Below are 19,524 nucleotides of genomic sequence, written 5' to 3' on the forward strand. Positions count from 1 at the left end.
GAGAACAAAGGACATCTTTTTGAGTCTAGCCTTCAAATATAGGATAATAAATTGATGTGAGTCTAGAACAGCACTGTTTCCCATTATATCAGTTTTGATCAACTCTTTTTGGGAAAGACTTGATTTTTTTTTAAGTATATGGCTGTCTCCCTTCTCCCCTTGCCCCAGTCTTTTCTTTCACTTCCTCTCCTTTTCCTTCCTACCATTTCCCTTTCTGCTTTTACATGACACAAACCTCTCACAACCTCTTCAGCCTGGTAAGAAGTTTACCCTGGTAGTCTAAGTGTGAGCTGGGTAAAATTCTATTTTACCTGGAACTACCCTTAAGTAAAATAATGAAATTGAAATCTCAAATGTCAGAGACTTTTTCCATTCCTTTCCTTTCTTCAGTTTTTCTACTTTCTGTCTCCAGCTTTCTTGCCAGACTGGTACCTCATCAAAGAATTAATGGGATCTTAGCACTAAGAGGTTATTAGCATAATGGGTCTATAATCCATTCCCAAGAATGTTTGCTTTTGACTAACATCTTGCTTTGAAACACATAGTTTTTCATTCTAAAAGAATATATTTCTAAAGGAACCAGGAAGGAAGGTTTTGCCCATTGAAGGCAAGGAATAGGCAGACAGTAATACCAACATAACCACTAAATTTGACTGTAGGGGTGGACTTTCACAGACTTGAGAATTATATAGGACCATTGGGAGAGACCCTTCCCATACCTATAGGAAAATACTCCATTTCTGAAACTTTGATAGCCAGTTTCTTGGAATTCTAAAGCTATTTTATGATAGTTCAATATATTTTTGGTATAGAAACAAAACCAAATAATATAATTCAGCTTCTTTGTCTTAAGGCCCATGTGCTATCAGTCTTATTATTAAAAATATGTATATGCCACCCACATGTTGCTGTAGTTGTAAAATAAAGTCCTAGAAATGGACTTGCTAATTTTTTTCTCTCCTTACAGATAATAACATAATACATACATATTATGCACTTTGCTCCCCGCCACCCCCACAGGCACACACACAATGTGTATCTTTTAGATTCTTTTAAAGCCAACTCATGTAGAATTGCTTCATTCTTTGTAAGGACTACATGCTATTCTAGTCTATGGTCATACTACATTGAAACAGTCCTGTTGAGTACTTAGGTTGTTTTATATCTTGTACTATTAGAAACAATGTTGCAGTTATTGTCTTTTTACATACATTTCTGTGAGTACGGGTTAACATTTAAGATGAAATTGTTGACTCCAAGGATTTCTGACTTTTTAATTTCAGTCATTATTTCAAATTTCCCTATTCTATAGGTTGTAGTAGTTTATACTTATGTATTTCTTGATCTTACTTCCTCACATTTCAGAACACTCCCATCAGAAATGTGTAAGTAATGAATGACTATTTATCCACCTCCTCTTTAGCACAGCCTGTTATTAAACTTTTGATCTTAAGCAATCTTTTAGGTGAAAATAGTATTTCAGTGTAGTTAACTTGAAGTTTTATTATGAGGTTGATCATTTTTCAGCCATTTGTATTTCCTTTTCTTTGAACTGTCCTTGTCCTTTGTTCATTTTTCTATCAGGTTATTGGGGGTTTTCTTTCTGATTTGTTTTTTTTTTTCTGGTTTTCTTCATGTATTCAAGAAGTTTAGCCCTTTTGATATAGGAGTTGCAGATATATTTTGCAGTTTTCTGTTTGCTTTTGACTTTTTATATGTTTATTTGTCCCATGTGAAAGTCTTTTATGTCATCAAACTTAACAGTCTTCTATTTTATAACGTCTGGGTTTTATGGCATTCTTAGGCCTAACTTCATTCCATGAATGTTTTCTTCTAACACTAATGTTTTCTTGTTTTTGTTTTTACACTTACCTCTGATTTGTTGTGGAGTCAAGTATGATTTATGGTTGCAACTTCACTTTTTTTCTGAGTGCCTATCTAGTTGTATCAAGATTATTTGTTGAATAATCCATTTCTCCTCCATTTGAAATGCTACCTTTTTATATACTAAGGCCTCAAGAATAGTAGTGTCTCTTAGGTATAAAATGAATAATAAACCCTTGAAATGGGTGTTTTCCTAAAATGCATTTTATTTAAGATAGTGAAGAAATGAGAAGGAATAAATATTGATTTTAACCTTAATATTTTGCCCAATATATTTTGTTTGACATCTATGTAATTGGATCAGAAATTCAGCAGTTAGAAAGGCTAATAGAGTCATTGTTTTATATAAATGGCTGCATTTGTGCCAAGATGATGTATTGAATAGCAGGAATGTGGGGTTTTTTCTTGCATTTTTTTATAGGCTATTAAAATCAAGACATGCACGTGGCTAGACCAGTGAATTGAGTGCCTCTTCTAATGAAGGGTAGAGTTAGAGCATTGCTATGTTCAGTCTAAGTGTGGAATAACCAGAGTAAGACATCATTGGCTTCCAATACATGCCTTTGAACTATATTTCATAAATTTAGTTGGCAAGTATAGCCTACTTTGAATCCAAGTCTTAAGTTCTCCCAATAAAGATTTTCTTCAGTTTTGTCCTGCCTGCTTAATTTTTAAAAATCCATTCTGCTCAAAAGGTTTTCATTCACTTGGATCAGATTTTTTGAATTTTTGCCACATATCCATCTCTGTCTGCCCCCCCCCCTTTTTTTTCTTCTTTGAAAGGAACATCCTGAAGGACTTTTGGAAGCAGTAGAAGGTAGAAATAATATTTGTATGTAATTATATAAGGAAGGGTTGATATTTAGATGTGTAAACTCAAGAAATTTTTGTTTTTTTTTTTTGAAAGAAATTGATAAGACATGAACCTTAAAAAAAAAAGTTGTATTATTTTAGTTTTGTTGCTGTAGCACTCTGTATTGGGGGAAAAGATGGGCCCCTAATGCTTGATTATCAGTTTTTGTTAACCACACTATACAGTCACATAAAATATAGGATTTTAGTAGATTCCAAGTATAGGATTCTAGATTTGCTATGTCAAAGGGCAGAAAACCTTTATTTCTTAAATAGTTGAGCTTCTCAAAAATATAAGCAAAGTTGATAACATTATAGTATATAAAAAATTTAAAGCAAACTCACAAAATTTGTTTCTCTAAGAATGTTTTACTCTGCCACAGAGAAAACATGCCCTGCAGTACTTTCTCTTTTGTGGATTTAAGTAACTACTTTCTATTTTTCATAGTATTTTTTCTCTTATTGTGAAGTGTTATTATAGATGTAATAATAATTACACTCCTTTCAGTTTAAGATATATAGGTAGAAGTTAGGGCTTTTTCATTTCCTGAGAAGATACACAGGGATTGATGTTTTGGTTGGTTGAGTTTTGGATGTACAAACACATTGGTCTTATTTTGTATCACTGACAATCCACAGGGTTGGTTGCTATGTGCTGAACTTTCTGTTCTAGACTTTCTGCCAAGTACTTTATGTAAAACTCTGGTTTTAGTCAAGCAGGTTTTTTTGTTTTTAGTCATATTATAAGCGCTTGTCAGTTATGTGATACAAACAGAGGAGTTGGTATGTATATATGGCAATGAAAACAAACCACCAAAACAAGCCTGTCTGTTCAACTGGTTGTTTTTCCCTCCCATTCCTGTAGCCTCAGTTCATGTTGTTTACTGCTGGAGGCCTAAGATGGTGTAATTTTCTTTTCTAGGAACTTGGAATTAGAATTCCTCGACCACTAGGATACGGACCAAGCAGATTCATCCCAGAAAAGGAGGTATGTTGTTTGTGAAAGCACATAGTGAACCGTATGCTTTTAAGGAAAAGCTTTCATGACCCACATCTTGGCATCTGAACAACTGTTGAACAACAACATGTTTTACGCAGAGTTGATCACAGTTAATCATCATGCTTTGGCAGTGAATCTGTGGGATTAGAAAGCTGTTATAGTCATGTTGATTTCTAGTATTTCATGATGCTTTTCTAACACCCATATTTAATCAAGGAACGGTAAGACTTGTTTTTGACCAGTGATACTCCATCTCCTTATATTTAGATGTTTAGGTGTATGCCCATAAGCTGAGTTACTTGGTCTTGACCATCTCCACAGACTGGTATCAACGCAAGATTGGATCTTTAATTCTAAATATGTAAAAGCTCCTATGCTTTGTTTTCAAAGATTGTTTGATATTAATTTTGGTTCTCCTTAAATGAGTGAGAGTAGGTGTTACAAGGAAAGGGGAAAGGCTTTAGTGTCTGTTTGCAAGCTCTGCAAATTTGATAATCTAAATCTGCTGCTTTTTCTGGATTCTGGCCAAGTCTGCAAGCAGCCTATCTAGATGGCCTTTAATGTTCAACCTTTGTTGTTTATCTCCTTCTACATAATATGTGACTGTTTGTTCTTCTATCTTGCTACCAATTGAGTTAAATTTTCAGAGTTATAACACCTCTCTCAAGTCAAATTTAACCTGCTTCTAGATGACACTTAAAGAAAATAGGTATGCACTGCTTTCTAACACCAGTTTACAATTTATGTAACCATGGTTTTCCTCTCTTTTATACAGATTCTCCAAGTGGGGAGTGAAGACGCACAGATGCATACTTTGTTTGCAGATTCTTTTGCTGCTTTGGGTCGTTTGGATAACATTACATTAGTGATGGTTTTTCACCCACAATATCTAGAAAGTTTCCTAAAAACTCAACACTATCTACTGCAAATGGATGGGCCATTACCCCTACATTATCGGCACTACATTGGAATAATGGTTTGTAAACATTAAGTGAAAAATTCTTTCTGCCTCCTTTATTAATCTTTTTAAGAGATGGTTAATGCTTTAAACACAGGGATAAATACTTATATTCTGACTTCTAACTGGATTCCTGTTAGGTAGTTGTGATTTTCTTCTTTCTAAGTAAGTATACTCTCAAGTATAACAGTAAAAAGAAATATGTTTTATATATTCTTAAGAACCATTTTCCATTAAATGAGAATAAAGAACACAAGATTTATTCCACTATTTTAAGTAGTTCACATTGATATAAGTGGTGCTACTCCTGTTCAACTTGTAAATTATACTCCGTTATTTTATGGTTGGCACCTTAATTGAAGTTTGTTAATCTGAGGATCTGAAAGTTGTTATATAAATACAATTTCTAAGACTCAAATACTTTTATCAGATATTTTGTTTGTTCTTGGGATATTTCAGAGGTGCTTTCTATGGTATATGTGATTTTTTTTTTTAACGTCATACAAAACTGCATTTCTGTAGTTTATGGAAAAGTTGCAAACATACTAATCAAAAACTTGCTGTTTTGCACATTATAAAGGAAGATTTTAATATTTATAGTTAGAGTGATCTTTTTGTTCTCTTCAGGCTGCAGCAAGACATCAGTGTTCCTACTTAGTGAACCTCCATGTAAATGATTTCCTTCATGTTGGTGGGGACCCCAAGTGGCTTAATGGTTTAGAGAATGCTCCTCAAAAACTACAAAATTTAGGAGAACTTAACAAAGTGTTAGCCCATAGACCTTGGCTTATTACCAAAGAACATATTGAGGTAAGTAGAAGTAATGTATCTAGGTGTCACTTAAAGATTTTTTTTAAATAGACTTTATTTTTTAGAGCAATTTTAGGTTTACAGAAAAATGGCACAGAAAGTACAGAGTTCCCATATTCTACCCCCTTCAACCTCCCCCGTCTTTCCTCTTAACATCTAGCATTAGTATGGTATATTTGCTGTAATCAGAGAATCAATATTGATATATTACTTTTAACTAAAGTCTGTCGTTTACATTAGGGTCCACTCTTTGTGTTGTACAGTTCTATAGGTTTTGACAAAGGCATGTCATCCACCATTATACTATCATATAAAATAGGTTCACTGCTCTAAGAATCCTCTGTGCTCCACTTACTCATCTCTCTCCCCTGAACCCCTAAACCCCTGCAACTACTGATCATTTTACTCAATAGTTTTGCCTTTTCCAGAATGTTACATAGTTGGAATCATACAATATATAGCCTTTTCAGATTAGCTTCTTTTACTTATCAGTATGCATTTAAGATTCCTCTGTGCATTTTCTGGGCTTGATGGCTCATTTCTTTATTATTGAATAATACAATGTATGGAGGTACCACAGTTTGTTTGAAAGCCATCTTGGTTACTTATGGTTTTGATCAATTATGAATACAGCTGCTATAAACATTCACATACAGGTTTTTGTGGGGTTTTTTGTGGACATAAGTTTTCAACTCAGGTAAATAACTAGGAATTAGATTGCATGGTAAACCTGTGCTTAGCTTTGTAAGAAACTGAAACAGCCTTCTAAAGTGGCTGTACCAGTCTCTATTCCCACCAGCATTGGATGAGCATTCCTATTTCTCCACATCCTTACCAGCATTTTGATGTATCAGTGTTTTGGATTTTAGCCATTCTGATAGGTGTGAAATGGCATCTTGTCTATCTTTTTCAAATGCCATTTAAACTAGTTCCTTCTGGTTCTGTTTATTAATAGAATAAAGGTAGATTGACATTCTCTAAAAGTAACTACCATGCAGTAGAAATTTTTTTTTTAATTTTTTTTTTTTAAGATTTTATTTATTTGCAAGAGAGAGAATGAGAGACAGAGAGCATGAGAGGGAGGAGGGTCAGAGGGAGAAGCAGACTCCCTGCTGAGGAGGGAGCCTAATGTGGGACTCGATCCCGGGACTCCAGGATCATGACCTGAGCCAAAGGCAGTCGCTTAACCAACTGAGCCACCCAGGCGCCCAATGCAGTAGAAATTCTTAAAAATACAACATTTATTTGGGCTTATCTTTCTATTTCATAGAACATTTTAGATATTATATAATTGGAGCATCTTATTAAGATAAGATTTGAATATGATTAATGTAGTGTCTATTGTATCATCTAGTAATGTAAAATTATACAAGATTATAAAACAGGTAATGAAGCAGAAGGGATATAGATTTGTAAGGCTTTGAAAAATCGCAGCCTTTACCTTGAGCATAATTTTTTAAATATAATTTGATGATTTAGGAATATTCAGAGTCAAGTTGTTCAAACTACTGTCTTTAAAATTCCTTGAGAAAGCTTGATAATAGAGAAAAACACGGGCATATTTTATACAGTAGCTTTCACTTGAAATACATTTGCATTGAGACTTTGAACTAACAACAGTTAATGCATTCATAATCCAGCATCTGAAATATGGCAGCTGCTTTTAAGCAAAATGCATTGTATTACATTTTTAAATCAGGATTTCAGAAAATCAAAATAATAATGAAAGTGTCATTATCAGGTTACGTTAAGCTCTATTTGTAAATACATAATTCATAAAAAATTATTTTAGCAAATTCTGGGTTCTACATGTCTCAAATTATAATTTTACTCCAGGTTTTATATAGTGACTAATCCTGTTTTAAATAGATTAAATACCAAGATGAACTATTCACTTTTACCAACACCATAACCCAGTATATAAATATGTTCTCATTTTTTTTTTCTTAAGGGACTTTTAAAAGCTGAAGAACACAGCTGGTCCCTTGCAGAACTGGTACATGCAGTAGTTCTCCTCACACACTATCATTCTCTTGCCTCATTCACATTTGGCTGTGGAATCAGTCCAGAAATTCATTGTGATGGTGGCCACACATTCAGACCTCCTTCGGTTAGTAACTACTGCATCTGTGACATTACAAATGGCAATCACAGTGTGGATGAGATGCAGGTCAACTCAGCAGGAAATGTTTCGGTAAGTATTATCTGTTACAGGATCATCATAAGACTAATCACAGTAATTGCTGTTTTATTATTTTTTCATGTGACTCCTTAGAAAACCCACCCTGTGAAGTCCATAGAGATATTAGGCCCCTCTATCTGTTCACTCAGCAGGTTCCTCTAAATGCCCAGCACTAGTTTAGTGCTAAGGGATATATAAAATTTTAAGACCCTCAAGTAATTTTAGGATCAGGAGCTGTCAGCATGTGCCCCGTCAGAGCCAGCTAGTGTTGGAAGGGTGCTGCATCGAGTTGAGGGGAGGCTGAGACCATGCAGCTCCCTGCAGGTGGTCCGAGACTCCCTGATGCTGATCACATTCTTTTCGTTCCTTTTGCATAAAAGAAACAGGCTGGTTTCTTAATTATCTTCCAGAAGATTTAATCAGCCTTTACCTGGAAATTTCTCCTTTTAAAATTCTTTTTCATGTTTAACTTGGCACAAATATATATAAAAGTGAATGTAAATTTATTAAAATGTTTTCACTTCTATTCCTTCTCTGGCTTTTATATTTTCTCAATTTTGTTATTCCTTTGAAACAGACTAGAAGTTGAATTTTCTATAAGCAGGTTTTAATTTCCTGAATACAATGAGTCAAAATTCCCTTTGCATTCTTTTGCTATAGTGAAAATTTAGTTATGTTTCCAAAGAGAAATCACAGCAACAGCATCACAGTCTTCTGAATACTTTGCATAGATTTTTCTCAGTTATATTATTCCTTTGAAACAGATTTAAACAGTTTGAATTACCTTTAATGTATATATTTGACTGTGGACAAGTTACCTAAACTCCCTGGGCCTCTGTTCTTTCATGTATAAATAAAGGTCAAACACAAGGTTGAGGTTTAAATGAAATGTCTCTAAAGAAGTAAAAGGCCTAATCCAGCTGGCATTGATCAGGTGCTAAGTAAGAAGTAGCATTTACATATTGTGAGATTAGCACATGAAGGGAAATATTTTTTTCCCCAGAGTTGATCACTGCCATGCTGACAAGGGTCAAGACCATCAGTTTCACCCTCTGTTGAGCTACCTGGATTAATATTATAGGCCCATCTTTGGCCACTGATTATTTATTAAAATATACGGGTTATGAGATGGTCTAAGGGAGAGTATATGTCAGTTGCTAGGATGCTTGGAGTTGGATTGTTGTCCTTCCCTACCTTTGATTTAGTACAAAGCTAAAGAAAATAATGGGGCGGGGGGAGTCTTACAGGGCCTTAGAAGGGGCCAGAACTTGCCTTAAATCTTCCTCAACCAACAAGTATTTTGTCTATTAGTGCTTGAGAGAATTTGAATGTAGGATGGGTTTAACTGCACAAAAGGAAAAGATATTTACCGCTTTATATATATAGTATATATACATATAAAGTGAAGAGGCCACCTCTTAATGCTAAAATGGTATGGAGTATATGAATAAGCCTTATTTCATTATAGAAAATTCCAAAACTTGTACTTTGTGTGTATGTGTGTGTGCAGAAAGGCAGGAATGCTTTCCTGGACAGCAGATGAATGAGCAGTAGCTTTAGTTTGTATGTAGGTACAGTTGGCACTATGTATGTATGTACTCTGGACTACTTAGAAGTAGGTTTTTTAATATAACAAGTAAACTTGAGTTGTAATGTATTTTGGGGAATCAGTTCACTACAAATTGTGACTGTAAACATTGTACTGTAAATGTTTTATAGTTTTCCCCCAATAAAATTTTTGGGGAAAAGGGTAAAAAGAAAAAAAAAAATAGCATGAGGCTAAAGAAAAAGTACTTGACTATTTCTAGGTATTCCTCTATTACATGAGATAATAGTAAAATAATAGAAATTTTAAATTTCTCTAGTAAAGTCCTCATTCTCAGATGTTGAGTTGGCTGTTTTAAAAGGTTTACACCCCACACTGATGGCACTTGTCAGTGAGTTGATAAAGTTTATTCTTCAGGTATATATCTGATATCTGACTCAGTTACAGATACAGATACTAAAAAACCAAAAAATTTCCTCATACAATATTAACATTTTAATATTGAAATGCCATTTTTTTTTTTTACACTAGCAACTTTAACAGATTATTCAAGGAGCAAAAGAAATACACTTTGTCTCCTTTTCCTCTTAATTCACTATAAATCTATCAAGAATTGTCCTTCCTAAGAATACTTAAAATTTGGCTGTTTTAGAAGGAAGTAGATAAAATAGTATAATGAAGAATAATGTGAGTTGACAGAAACCTTGATTGGTTGTTTTTTTGCTTTGGTTTGGTTTTGTAAACCTTGGGTCATTCTTTTAAGCAACATAATCCTTTTCAGACCTTTTTTATTTGGCTGCCAACTCTGTCTCAGGAGTAATAAAGGAGATGTATGTACCAGAAGAATCTTCAATACATCATAGAAACACTTTCCATCACGAAATTGTGAGAGAAAGTGCTTACTATAGGGTATTTTGGTGTAACTGTTAGGATCATATGAAAATATAAAGCACTAGTAGTATAGACTATTTATTTGTCTCTTAATATAGAATTATCCTGACAAGCTTTCTGCAGCAAATATTTTGCAGATATCTACTATGTGCCAGGTTCTGTGCTAGGCTCTGACTATATACTAGTAAATTAAACAGACAGGTCCCCTGCCCTTATGAAGGTTTGGTCTGAGGGAGGCAGACATTAAACCAGTATCATGCAATAACAATACAAATTGTATTTGGTGCTCTGAAGGAAAAAGAGTGCTATGTGAGAATAGGGTGACAAGGTTCAGGATGGGGGGATAGGACAGGAAAAACCTATAAGCTGACACCTGAAAGACCAGTGGGTGTAAGCCAAGAAAAGAGTGTAAGAGTAGGGGAAAGAACATTCCTAGTAAAAGATATTTATAATGGGGAAAACTTTAGTTTTGTATTTGAACACTGGGATTTGAAATTGGAAGATCTTACTGTTTTATAAGATAAATTCCACAGATTTGATCCCACTTTCATAGTAAGGATGCAGCAGTGTATAGATGTATATATTTTTAGGCTAGTTCAAGCCCACTTGGCCAGTCCTCATGTGTCAGACCTGTCACTACAGATGTCACTGCTATAGTCATCCCAGCAAGTGACAGCTGCCGGACCCATTTGCAGAGGTCAGGTGGAGAATTCCAGCCCTGTAAGGATAGGTTTCATTCTTAATTGGTAAATTAGAGCTGATTACTATAATTTGAAAATGATAGACGCATGTTGACAATACGCCCAATGTGCATAGTTGATGGAAAACCACTTATACTTTGTATCTAACTGAGGAGTTCTGTTTATATTAATTAGTTTTAAATTTTAATTCTTGAAACTTAGCATTAACAGTAAGACATTACTAATTTTATAAGGTAAAAATGTGTTCTTAAAATCATTTTTATTTTAAAATCTGCATATTTATATATGTAACAGGTCAAAATAATTCCATTTTTTAAATTATTCATGTACTTAAAAATCATAACATCTATTTTTCCTATATTCTGTTAAGTCTGTTTCACAAGAACTTGTATTTTAATAAGAAAATTTTAAAATTTCATCTTTTTTCTGACATATGTAACATTAATTGTATTTTCTCTTTAGGTAAGTGATTCCTTCTTTGAGGTCGAAGCCCTCATGGAAAAGATGAGGCAGTTACAGGAATGTCGAGATGAAGAAGAGGCAAGTCAGGAAGAGATGGCTTCACGTTTTGAAATAGAAAAAAGAGAGAGCATGTTTGTCTTCTCTTCAGGTAAAAACAATCATTACCTGGTCATCAAAATTTCTGTTGCTTACAAAAAAAGAGGCCCACTTTATTTAAAGAATTTAAAAGTTTTAAAACATCAATCCAAATGTTTTTCCTTTTAGAGAGGCTATTATTGCATAGATATTCCTACTTACAAATAAAGCAGGCAACCAAGAAAAGGAAGTTATAGTATAAATAGCACTAGCCTAAAAGAGAACATTTGAGTTTTAGTACTAAAATTACTGCCAATAAGCTTTGTGAATGTAAGTCACTTAACATATGAATGTTCACTTTTTCCTCTTCTTTAAAATTAGGAAATTGAGTTCATAAAGCCCTAAGGTTGCTTTTCAGCTTTAGAAGTCAATGATTTGTGCAAAGGAGCTATTTATTAGACAAACAACAAAGTTGAATCCTTTATGTTTGGCCTTTATGTAGAGGCTATAGGATTTAATATTTAAACCAGGTAATTTAAAGGAAAAAAAGGTAAAGTATCTCAAAATGTATTTTGATAACAGAGTGGTATAAAGAGTATATGTGTTAAAAGCACCAAGTTTCCTAATAGCAAAGAAAAAATCAAATTTGTATAAATGAAGGTTGGATGTTATCTTATTTCTCCTTGAGGAAAAGGGTTTTTTTTGTTTCTATTGTCTTCAAACAAACATGAAAATAATCCAGAAAGGCTAAGAGCAGCAGTTCAGGACACACTGTAAAAATGATTCACCATTCCAGAATTGTTGAGGACCTTTGAGGTGTTAGATCATACGATATATTATAGGACACTAATATAACAGAGAATCTTATTACATTCTATTTACTGGTCAGTAAGCTATTTCTCTTTATGGTTTTAAGACTTTAGTTGATTACTCAGTGTCAGAGAAAGGGTTATCCTATTTTTACTTGTTGTAGGTAAAATGAATTTTAACTAGCATCCTGTTCACTTGAAAAGCTTTCGGTGGCTTTTTTGTTTATTTCAGATGATGAAGAAGTCACACCAGCAAGAGATGTATCTCGTCACTTTGAGGATACTAGTTATGGCTATAAGGATTTTTCTAGACATGGGATGCATGTTCCAACATTTCGAGTTCAGGTAAAATTGCGACTTGCTGTTATACACATGACGGGTTAGAAATACTTCAATCTGACTTAAAATAAGAAAAGTCCCCTGGATTTGAGAATTACAAAATGTTGCAGAAAGAAGTAACTTTTCTATGTCAGGCAGTTCCCTTAAATATATTTATTGTGTTGTTAAAGTTTATAAACCAGTTGATCAGAAATCAAAACACATTCATCCATAAAACTCAATTACAATAGTGGGTTAGGTTCCCAGGTAGTGTGCTAAAACTCAAGTTCCTAATATATCTAAACAATGAATAATAGTAGCATGTGTAGCACTGGTTTTTCTCCCCCATTCCTATTGAGCCCCAGTGTTAAAATGAGGCCCTGATATGCACCAGGCCTGATGACAAGAGAAATGTCCCCAGCAACTCAAGCGTTATATATATGTGGGTGGAGGGAAAGAGGATGAAAAAAATCAGAAGTGAAAGATAATGCTTTATTCTCTTTAGAGGGAGTAAGTTTGTTTTGTTTTTAATTTGGGTGAGTTCTTACAGATAGGATACTGTAATTGTCATGATTAATTTTCTATGCTAATTCCCTTTAAAATAGTACTGAATGTTATTTGAAGCAATGAGAATTTTTGAGGGTTTTAATTTTAAACTTTGAGAGGATTCACATATTCCAAAATTACTTAGTACTTATCTCTTAGAGTGAATAAAATTAGTGATCTAGGGAGTAGAATTATTGTTGGTAGACCCAGTTTCCTTAGCTCCCCAGTCACTAACTTTGAAATACACAGTAAAACTTCCTCAGTACAATTGTGTATATATTGAGTCCATGGAAACTTAGGGACCTAGTGGTCCTCTAGGATACCAGGCTCCTTTGTTTTTGCTTGGTAGGAGGCACGACGCTAAAAAAAGTGCTTTGCAAACATCTCTCAGGAGCAACAGTAGCTATATTCTCTGGTTCCACAGTAAAAGGTGAGAATCAATTAATTAGCAAATATTTATTCTATGTTTAAGCTTTGTAAGACTGCTTCCAATCAAATCTATTAGTAGAAACACTGCAGCCTAAGTATATTTTTTAAATAGTCTATCGTATAAATAGATCGGTAAATATTTAATTCAGATGAGTTGATACTCCAACTTCCTCAATTGTTGTGAAGGGCTAATGTTAATAACTTATCAGAAACAGGAAAATTTGAGACCTATAAGATTTTCTTTGCTCAGTTGATGAGGATTGTGTTTACAGGGATAAAAATTTGGCACAAGGAAGAGTTACAGAATATTTCTACTTGATAGTGTAATTGTGTCATGAAATATAATAGAATTGAAGAGATTGTGTGGACTGGAAATTTTATGGAGGAAGTTAGGATTTGAGAGATTTAAATGGTCCAAAAGCATGGGCATTGTAAAGCAGAGGAGACTACAGGCAATAATTGAGCTTAGGTTGAGAGAGTGAGGGAAGGAATCATAAAGAAATTGGCTGGCCTGCTGAATGCTTCAAGCAAAGGATTCCTACTTCTGATTAGTGGGAAACTAGTTTAAAATTGGTCAGGTTTGTAGATTTTGGGACCAGAGTGATAGCATATCAAAGAGGTGTTCCAGGAAAATTAATATGAGAGCAACATAATAGTGTAGGGGCTTATTTTGCTTGAGGTAGAAAGAAAGGAAGCAGGAAGATTTAATGTAGGAAAACGAATTAGGAAACTTAGTGCTAAGAGAAAGGAGGTATGAGGAAAAGGAATGAGTGATGGTGGTTTTGAATTAAAAATTTACAAAATTTGAGGACCATTGTAATAGCTGCAGCAATGGAAAAGGAGAGAGGACTCCCAAGATAGGTTGCCTCTGGATGCTGAATGAGGAGTGAGTGAGAGAAAGCTGAAAATGGGTGGCCTGTGTGTAAGAGAGAAGGAATTCCGTTGGTTTTTTAAACTCACTGAGTTACAAAAGCTTGCATGCTTCAGTATAGAATATGAAAACGTCAGAGTGTACTGCAAGTGAAGCTGGGAACTAGGATGCACTGGAAAGGCAGTGGATTCCAACTGCCAGTAATCTCACCATATGACAGAGCAGTAGACATAGAACTATACTTGGCTACATTTTAATTACTCGCATTTGTTCTATTTTCTGTATTTAGGACTATTGCTGGGAAGACCATGGCTATTCTTTAGTAAATCGCCTTTATCCAGATGTGGGACAGTTGATTGATGAAAAATTTCACATTGCTTACAATCTTACTTATAATACAATGGCAATGCACAAAGATGTCGATACCTCAATGCTTAGACGGGCTATTTGGAACTATATTCACTGCATGTTTGGAATAAGGTTAGTCTGTTTTCTTATGTTTATAAAGAAATATTTTTCCCTGGGCTCAATTACTCAGGTGCTTGGAACACACACGCACACAGAAGCACATATACAAATACTCAAAACCATCCCTTCCCCAATAGCTTATTTTTATGCTGCTTATGAATCACTCTGTCCTAGCTAGGCAGGAGGGAGTTAGGGATATTGACAAGAGTTAAATGACAGATGCCTCCAGGGAAGGGGAGGGCAAACAAGCTGGTCCTAGAGCATAGAGGAAAAGTTTGTCACCAAACATCTTTGATATCATCTCCTTCTTGGAACTTAATACCCTTACACTGTTCTCCTAGCTATTCTCAAGCTCCTTCTGAAGAATACCTACTCCCATGATACATCATCAAAATGCAAAGCTTTCATGTCCTGACTGTTAGGTAATTCAGCCATATTATGTTAAATAGGAAATGCAACCATTATATATATATATATACATACACACCACCCTCTAACATATACACACAAACTCCACACTATAGGACTTTCTGATTATTTTAGCTGTAAAATCAGGCTTTCTTTTGCTATTCATTTTATCAGTGACCAGACTATTGACTCGGCCTCCAGAAAGTAGTAGAGCCAGCTTTGCAAGAGCTTTTTTCCTTTTCCACTGAATACCAAATAAGAGCCTTCAGTCCCTGGCTGTTCTAGAAGCCATCACCCATGGGGGCGGAGCAGACACGGGTGCGTAAACCGTCTTGGCCTGAAGCAGAACAGCCTGTCCTGAGTGTGGGCGCTGAGGCCAGCTGTAGCTCCTCCCTCCCTCTGGAATAGTCGTCTGCCAACCCCCCACCATTTTTTTCCTCATCTGATCCCAGAAACTCCTGGAAACATGAGGGAAAAAAGGGATAATTGTAATTGTTTTCATTTACATAAGTGGATTACCATCTATATATCATTGCAGTAGTTAAACATTGTTTAATTTGTGGAATTCTTAACTTCAGCAATACTCATTCCCCAGTGTGCTTGCTTCTTTATGATTATAAATATATACTGTTGCTTGGGCACTGGAAACTTTTCTGTTCATCTCCCTAACTTCTGTGTTTCTTATCCTTTTATATTCACTCATCCACCCCCAATTAAACATTGTAAAGCAGTTATTTAGGAGGACAGAGCTGCCTACACAGAGAGGGAAGAAGAATTTACTATTAATGTCCATACTTTCATAAGAAAACAGACTATATGTTGAAAATATAATAATTCTCATTTTGTCTTTTAACAGATATGATGACTATGACTATGGTGAAATTAACCAGCTATTGGACCGTAGCTTTAAAGTTTATATCAAAACTGTTGTTTGCACTCCCGAAAAAGTTACCAAAAGAATGTATGATAGCTTCTGGAGGCAGTTTAAGCACTCTGAGAAGGTACATACCTATTGTGGTTTGCTCTTTAACTTAGCAGTGATTCTCATTCTCCTTCAGCTAATCTAATGGCCCTCAAATCCTTTCCATCACCTCTTCGAATCCAGAGAAGAACATTCTTGCACATCTGTCTCTGGTATCCCTTGGAAGGAACCTCATTATAGTGTTAGAGTGAAAGAATAAAGACAGGGAAGACTGGTGGCTGGCCCCAGCTCAGAAGTGCTGGCCTGGCTGTACTGCTTGGGGGAAAGAGGACTGTTTTGCAAGAGCTCTTTTTTAGTTGTTTAAAGATAGAAATGTCTGGTCTTTGAGCCATCTTTTTAAATTATTAAATGATGATTTGGCAGGGGAAGTTGGTATTCTAATAAAGCAATGTCTAGATTTTCTGAAATGTAACAAACTTCCAAGAAGAGATCCAAAAAGAACATTAGATGGCTTTCATTTTGAGACAAAGTCAAGACTTCTAAGTTATTCAGAGCACACAGAAAATGGGGGTTTATTAGATGCACTGAAAAACTGATGGGGAATGTTTTTAACCCTACCTTAAATAATGTTGTCTTTTATATTCAGGTTCATGTTAATCTGCTTCTTACAGAAGCTAGGATGCAAGCAGAACTCCTCTACGCTCTGAGAGCCATCACCCGCTATATGACCTGATGCCTTTCCTCCATTACAGATAATGGAATGATCAGCAGACATAGTCTACGAGGGGATGGCACTAAGCCCCAGGACCAATGGTAGATAAAAATTCAGAAACCCATTGTGCCATGATTCCTTTAGTTTTTGCTATGTTACTGTGGAAATACCACTGCTGGCACGAGCAGTGACTGCTTGGCAGCTTCAAGTGTAGAGCTGTGAAGAAGGGCTGCCGTTCACAGTATTTTGCTTTTTGACAGTACAAGATGCTGTATAACTGTTTTAATACAGCAAATAGTAACTCTCCAAATCCTGTTGCTTTTATGTTAAATAACAAGAATTGGAGCATGCAAAGAATGGGACTTGGATAATGACATAAGCTTTTTATACGTAAAGAATTTTAGATCTTGGTGCTGCTATTTCTGCTGGTGGAATGAATAGAGTGGCTGTTCCAGTTAAGCTATTAGTATAAAAGTGAACACTGCTACTATCTGAGCCTACGTACCTAATTTGTGTGGTTTCGAATTAAACTTGCATATGTGTTAATTTTTTGCATCTAAAACATAGAATTATTACAGCTAGGCAAAGACCATTTCGATGGTAACAGTTCATTTCTTTCATTGGATGAATTAAACTCCAGTGGCATTCTTAAAGATTTTCTTCAAAAAGCAATCTTAAATGAAAGTGTATAAATTATAAGAAAAGCTAGCTATCTTTTGATATGCTGTTTCCCAAGATTCTGTGACACTGGAGGGCAGCTGTCTTGTGCAGTATTTTGTTTCCAGCACTGAAGTTGTGGGAAATGTTGCTGTAGACTGCTGCGCAGTCCCCGGTGCATTCTGCCCCTCTGCTCCTGCTCACCTCATGGTCCCCACTTTAAAGATTGTGCAGCTCTTTAAATAATAAAGCTGGAAAAATATTTTTAGTCAGGTTGTCAAATTTGATTTACAAAAATGCTTTGTTTGAAATGCAAAAATATTTGAAAAAAATGTATTAAGTATACTTTGTATTCTGGAAGCGTGAATTGCTTTTGAAGTCTGTCAGTATTACTGGTATTTTTCAATAAAGAATCATTTTTTCTCCAGTTTTATGTGCTGTCTCAAGCTCTTAGGTCATGACTTCACATCCAGTTACCATTCTGAGTTTCTATTTACTTTTATTAGCCAAGTAGATTCACAAATAATGCTGTAATCAGATGAGAGACTTTTAAACAGCAAACTCTTAATGTCCTTTTAAAGGTTACAAAGAAGAGTGCACCTTCAGGATCTTATCTAAGACTATTTTTTGGTCTCATGCCTTGTCCCTTTTGAACTGAGAGGTTTTAGAGTTCAAATAAGAATTATTATCAGAAACAGGGGACACTGGGCTGGCTCAGGCCCACATAATAATTGATCTATAGACCTGTTGAACCTTGCCATGTAGGACAGTTCACACAGCTTAATACTGAATGTAAGCTAGTATGAGAATTGTTGGGGGTGCCTGGATGGCTCAGGTGGCTAAGCATCCGACTTTCTTGGAGTCCTGGGATCGAGCCCAATATCAGCTCCCAGCTTGGCAGGGAGTCTGCTTGTCCCTCTCCCTCTGCCCCCCCGCCCCCCCAACTCGTGCTCTCTAAAATATTTTTTAAAAAAAGAATTAGAATTGTTGTATTCAATTATTTTGGCTGTAATTTTTAGAAAAGGAGGCATGGGTGTTATTCTATTACTGTAAAATAATCTTAACCAAAATTTGGTGAATTTCATTAGTTGGTCACCTCACATTTTGTTTAGATTTCTAAAGTATCTACAGTATGTTGTCCTTTAACTTGGTGAATGTATTAAACTTCTCTCCCACCCCCTTAAAAGAAAAGTTGGTTGAGCATGTGACTCAGTCTTGGAATTGTAAGTTCGAGCCCCACATTGGGTGTAGAGATTACTTAAAAATAAGATCTTAAAAAGAATTATTAGAAACAAAGACTAATTTGACAACAGAACAAAAAGGTACTGTCAAATTTAAATCAAATCATTAAATCGAGCTCTAAATTTAATCAAAGCTGTTGTAATAACTGCTACTCATCAAAACATTTGAGCTCGACCTAGTGCCTACAAATTTATAATTATGGATGAGAGTAGGGAGGCACAATCTTAAATAGAAGTGGTTCCTGCCTTCAAAGTTACATATCCTGGTGAGAAGACAAGACTATTGTTATCAATATATTTTATATTTAAAGAAACATAAGTCCATTTCTAATTAGCTTACAATTATACATGGTCCTACCCAATGAATTTGCATCATGCCTTTGCCATTTTCTGTCTGCTGCTGAGTTATAGCAATACAGGTGAACCCAATAAGTAAGGGTACACTGGATATAGTTAAATTTTTACTTATTCTGGTCTTGGTTCTTTACACTTAAATATACAAAATTTCTACTAGAGGTTCTAATCAGTAGTAGGATGATCACAAAACAAGATCAGCTGAATGCATTATCTTAGTCTGCTGAAGCTTATAGAATCACTTAGAAATCACATGTTGAAATGAAAACTTTTAACAGGTAAAAAATTATGCTTATACCTAAATAAAGGCATGCCTGTGATACAAAGTTGATGTTTCAGCATCTCTCATTGAACAGGTGTTTCCTGTTACTCGGACTGTTTTCTCAAAATTAAACACACAGGGTTTGTAATGTTACTATAATCTTTTA

General features: G+C 35.1%; 1 protein-coding gene across 3 annotated transcripts in view; it reads left to right on the plus strand.

Moving 5' to 3' along the window:
• Positions 1-17,928, plus strand: part of SESN1 (sestrin 1) — a 111,126-nt gene extending 93,198 nt beyond the window's left edge. For 2 of the 3 annotated variants that reach the window (XM_032408111.1, XM_032408114.1), the window contains exons 2-10: positions 3,659-3,724; positions 4,512-4,712; positions 5,322-5,504; positions 7,456-7,698; positions 11,287-11,434; positions 12,403-12,515; positions 14,624-14,814; positions 16,067-16,211; positions 16,779-17,928. In XM_032408111.1, coding sequence (XP_032264002.1) covers positions 3,659-3,724; positions 4,512-4,712; positions 5,322-5,504; positions 7,456-7,698; positions 11,287-11,434; positions 12,403-12,515; positions 14,624-14,814; positions 16,067-16,211; positions 16,779-16,865 — 1,377 coding nt within the window. In that variant the 3' untranslated portion in view covers positions 16,866-17,928. The remainder of the gene's footprint in view (positions 1-3,658; positions 3,725-4,511; positions 4,713-5,321; positions 5,505-7,455; positions 7,699-11,286; positions 11,435-12,402; positions 12,516-14,623; positions 14,815-16,066; positions 16,212-16,778) is intronic. The other variant, XM_032408112.1, reaches the window with a different exon arrangement.
• Positions 17,929-19,524: the final 1,596 nt, after the last annotated feature.

This window comes from Phoca vitulina, unplaced genomic scaffold, assembly GCF_004348235.1.
Source record: "Phoca vitulina isolate PV1807 unplaced genomic scaffold, GSC_HSeal_1.0 scaffold9, whole genome shotgun sequence".
Taxonomy (NCBI): Eukaryota; Metazoa; Chordata; class Mammalia; order Carnivora; family Phocidae; genus Phoca; species Phoca vitulina.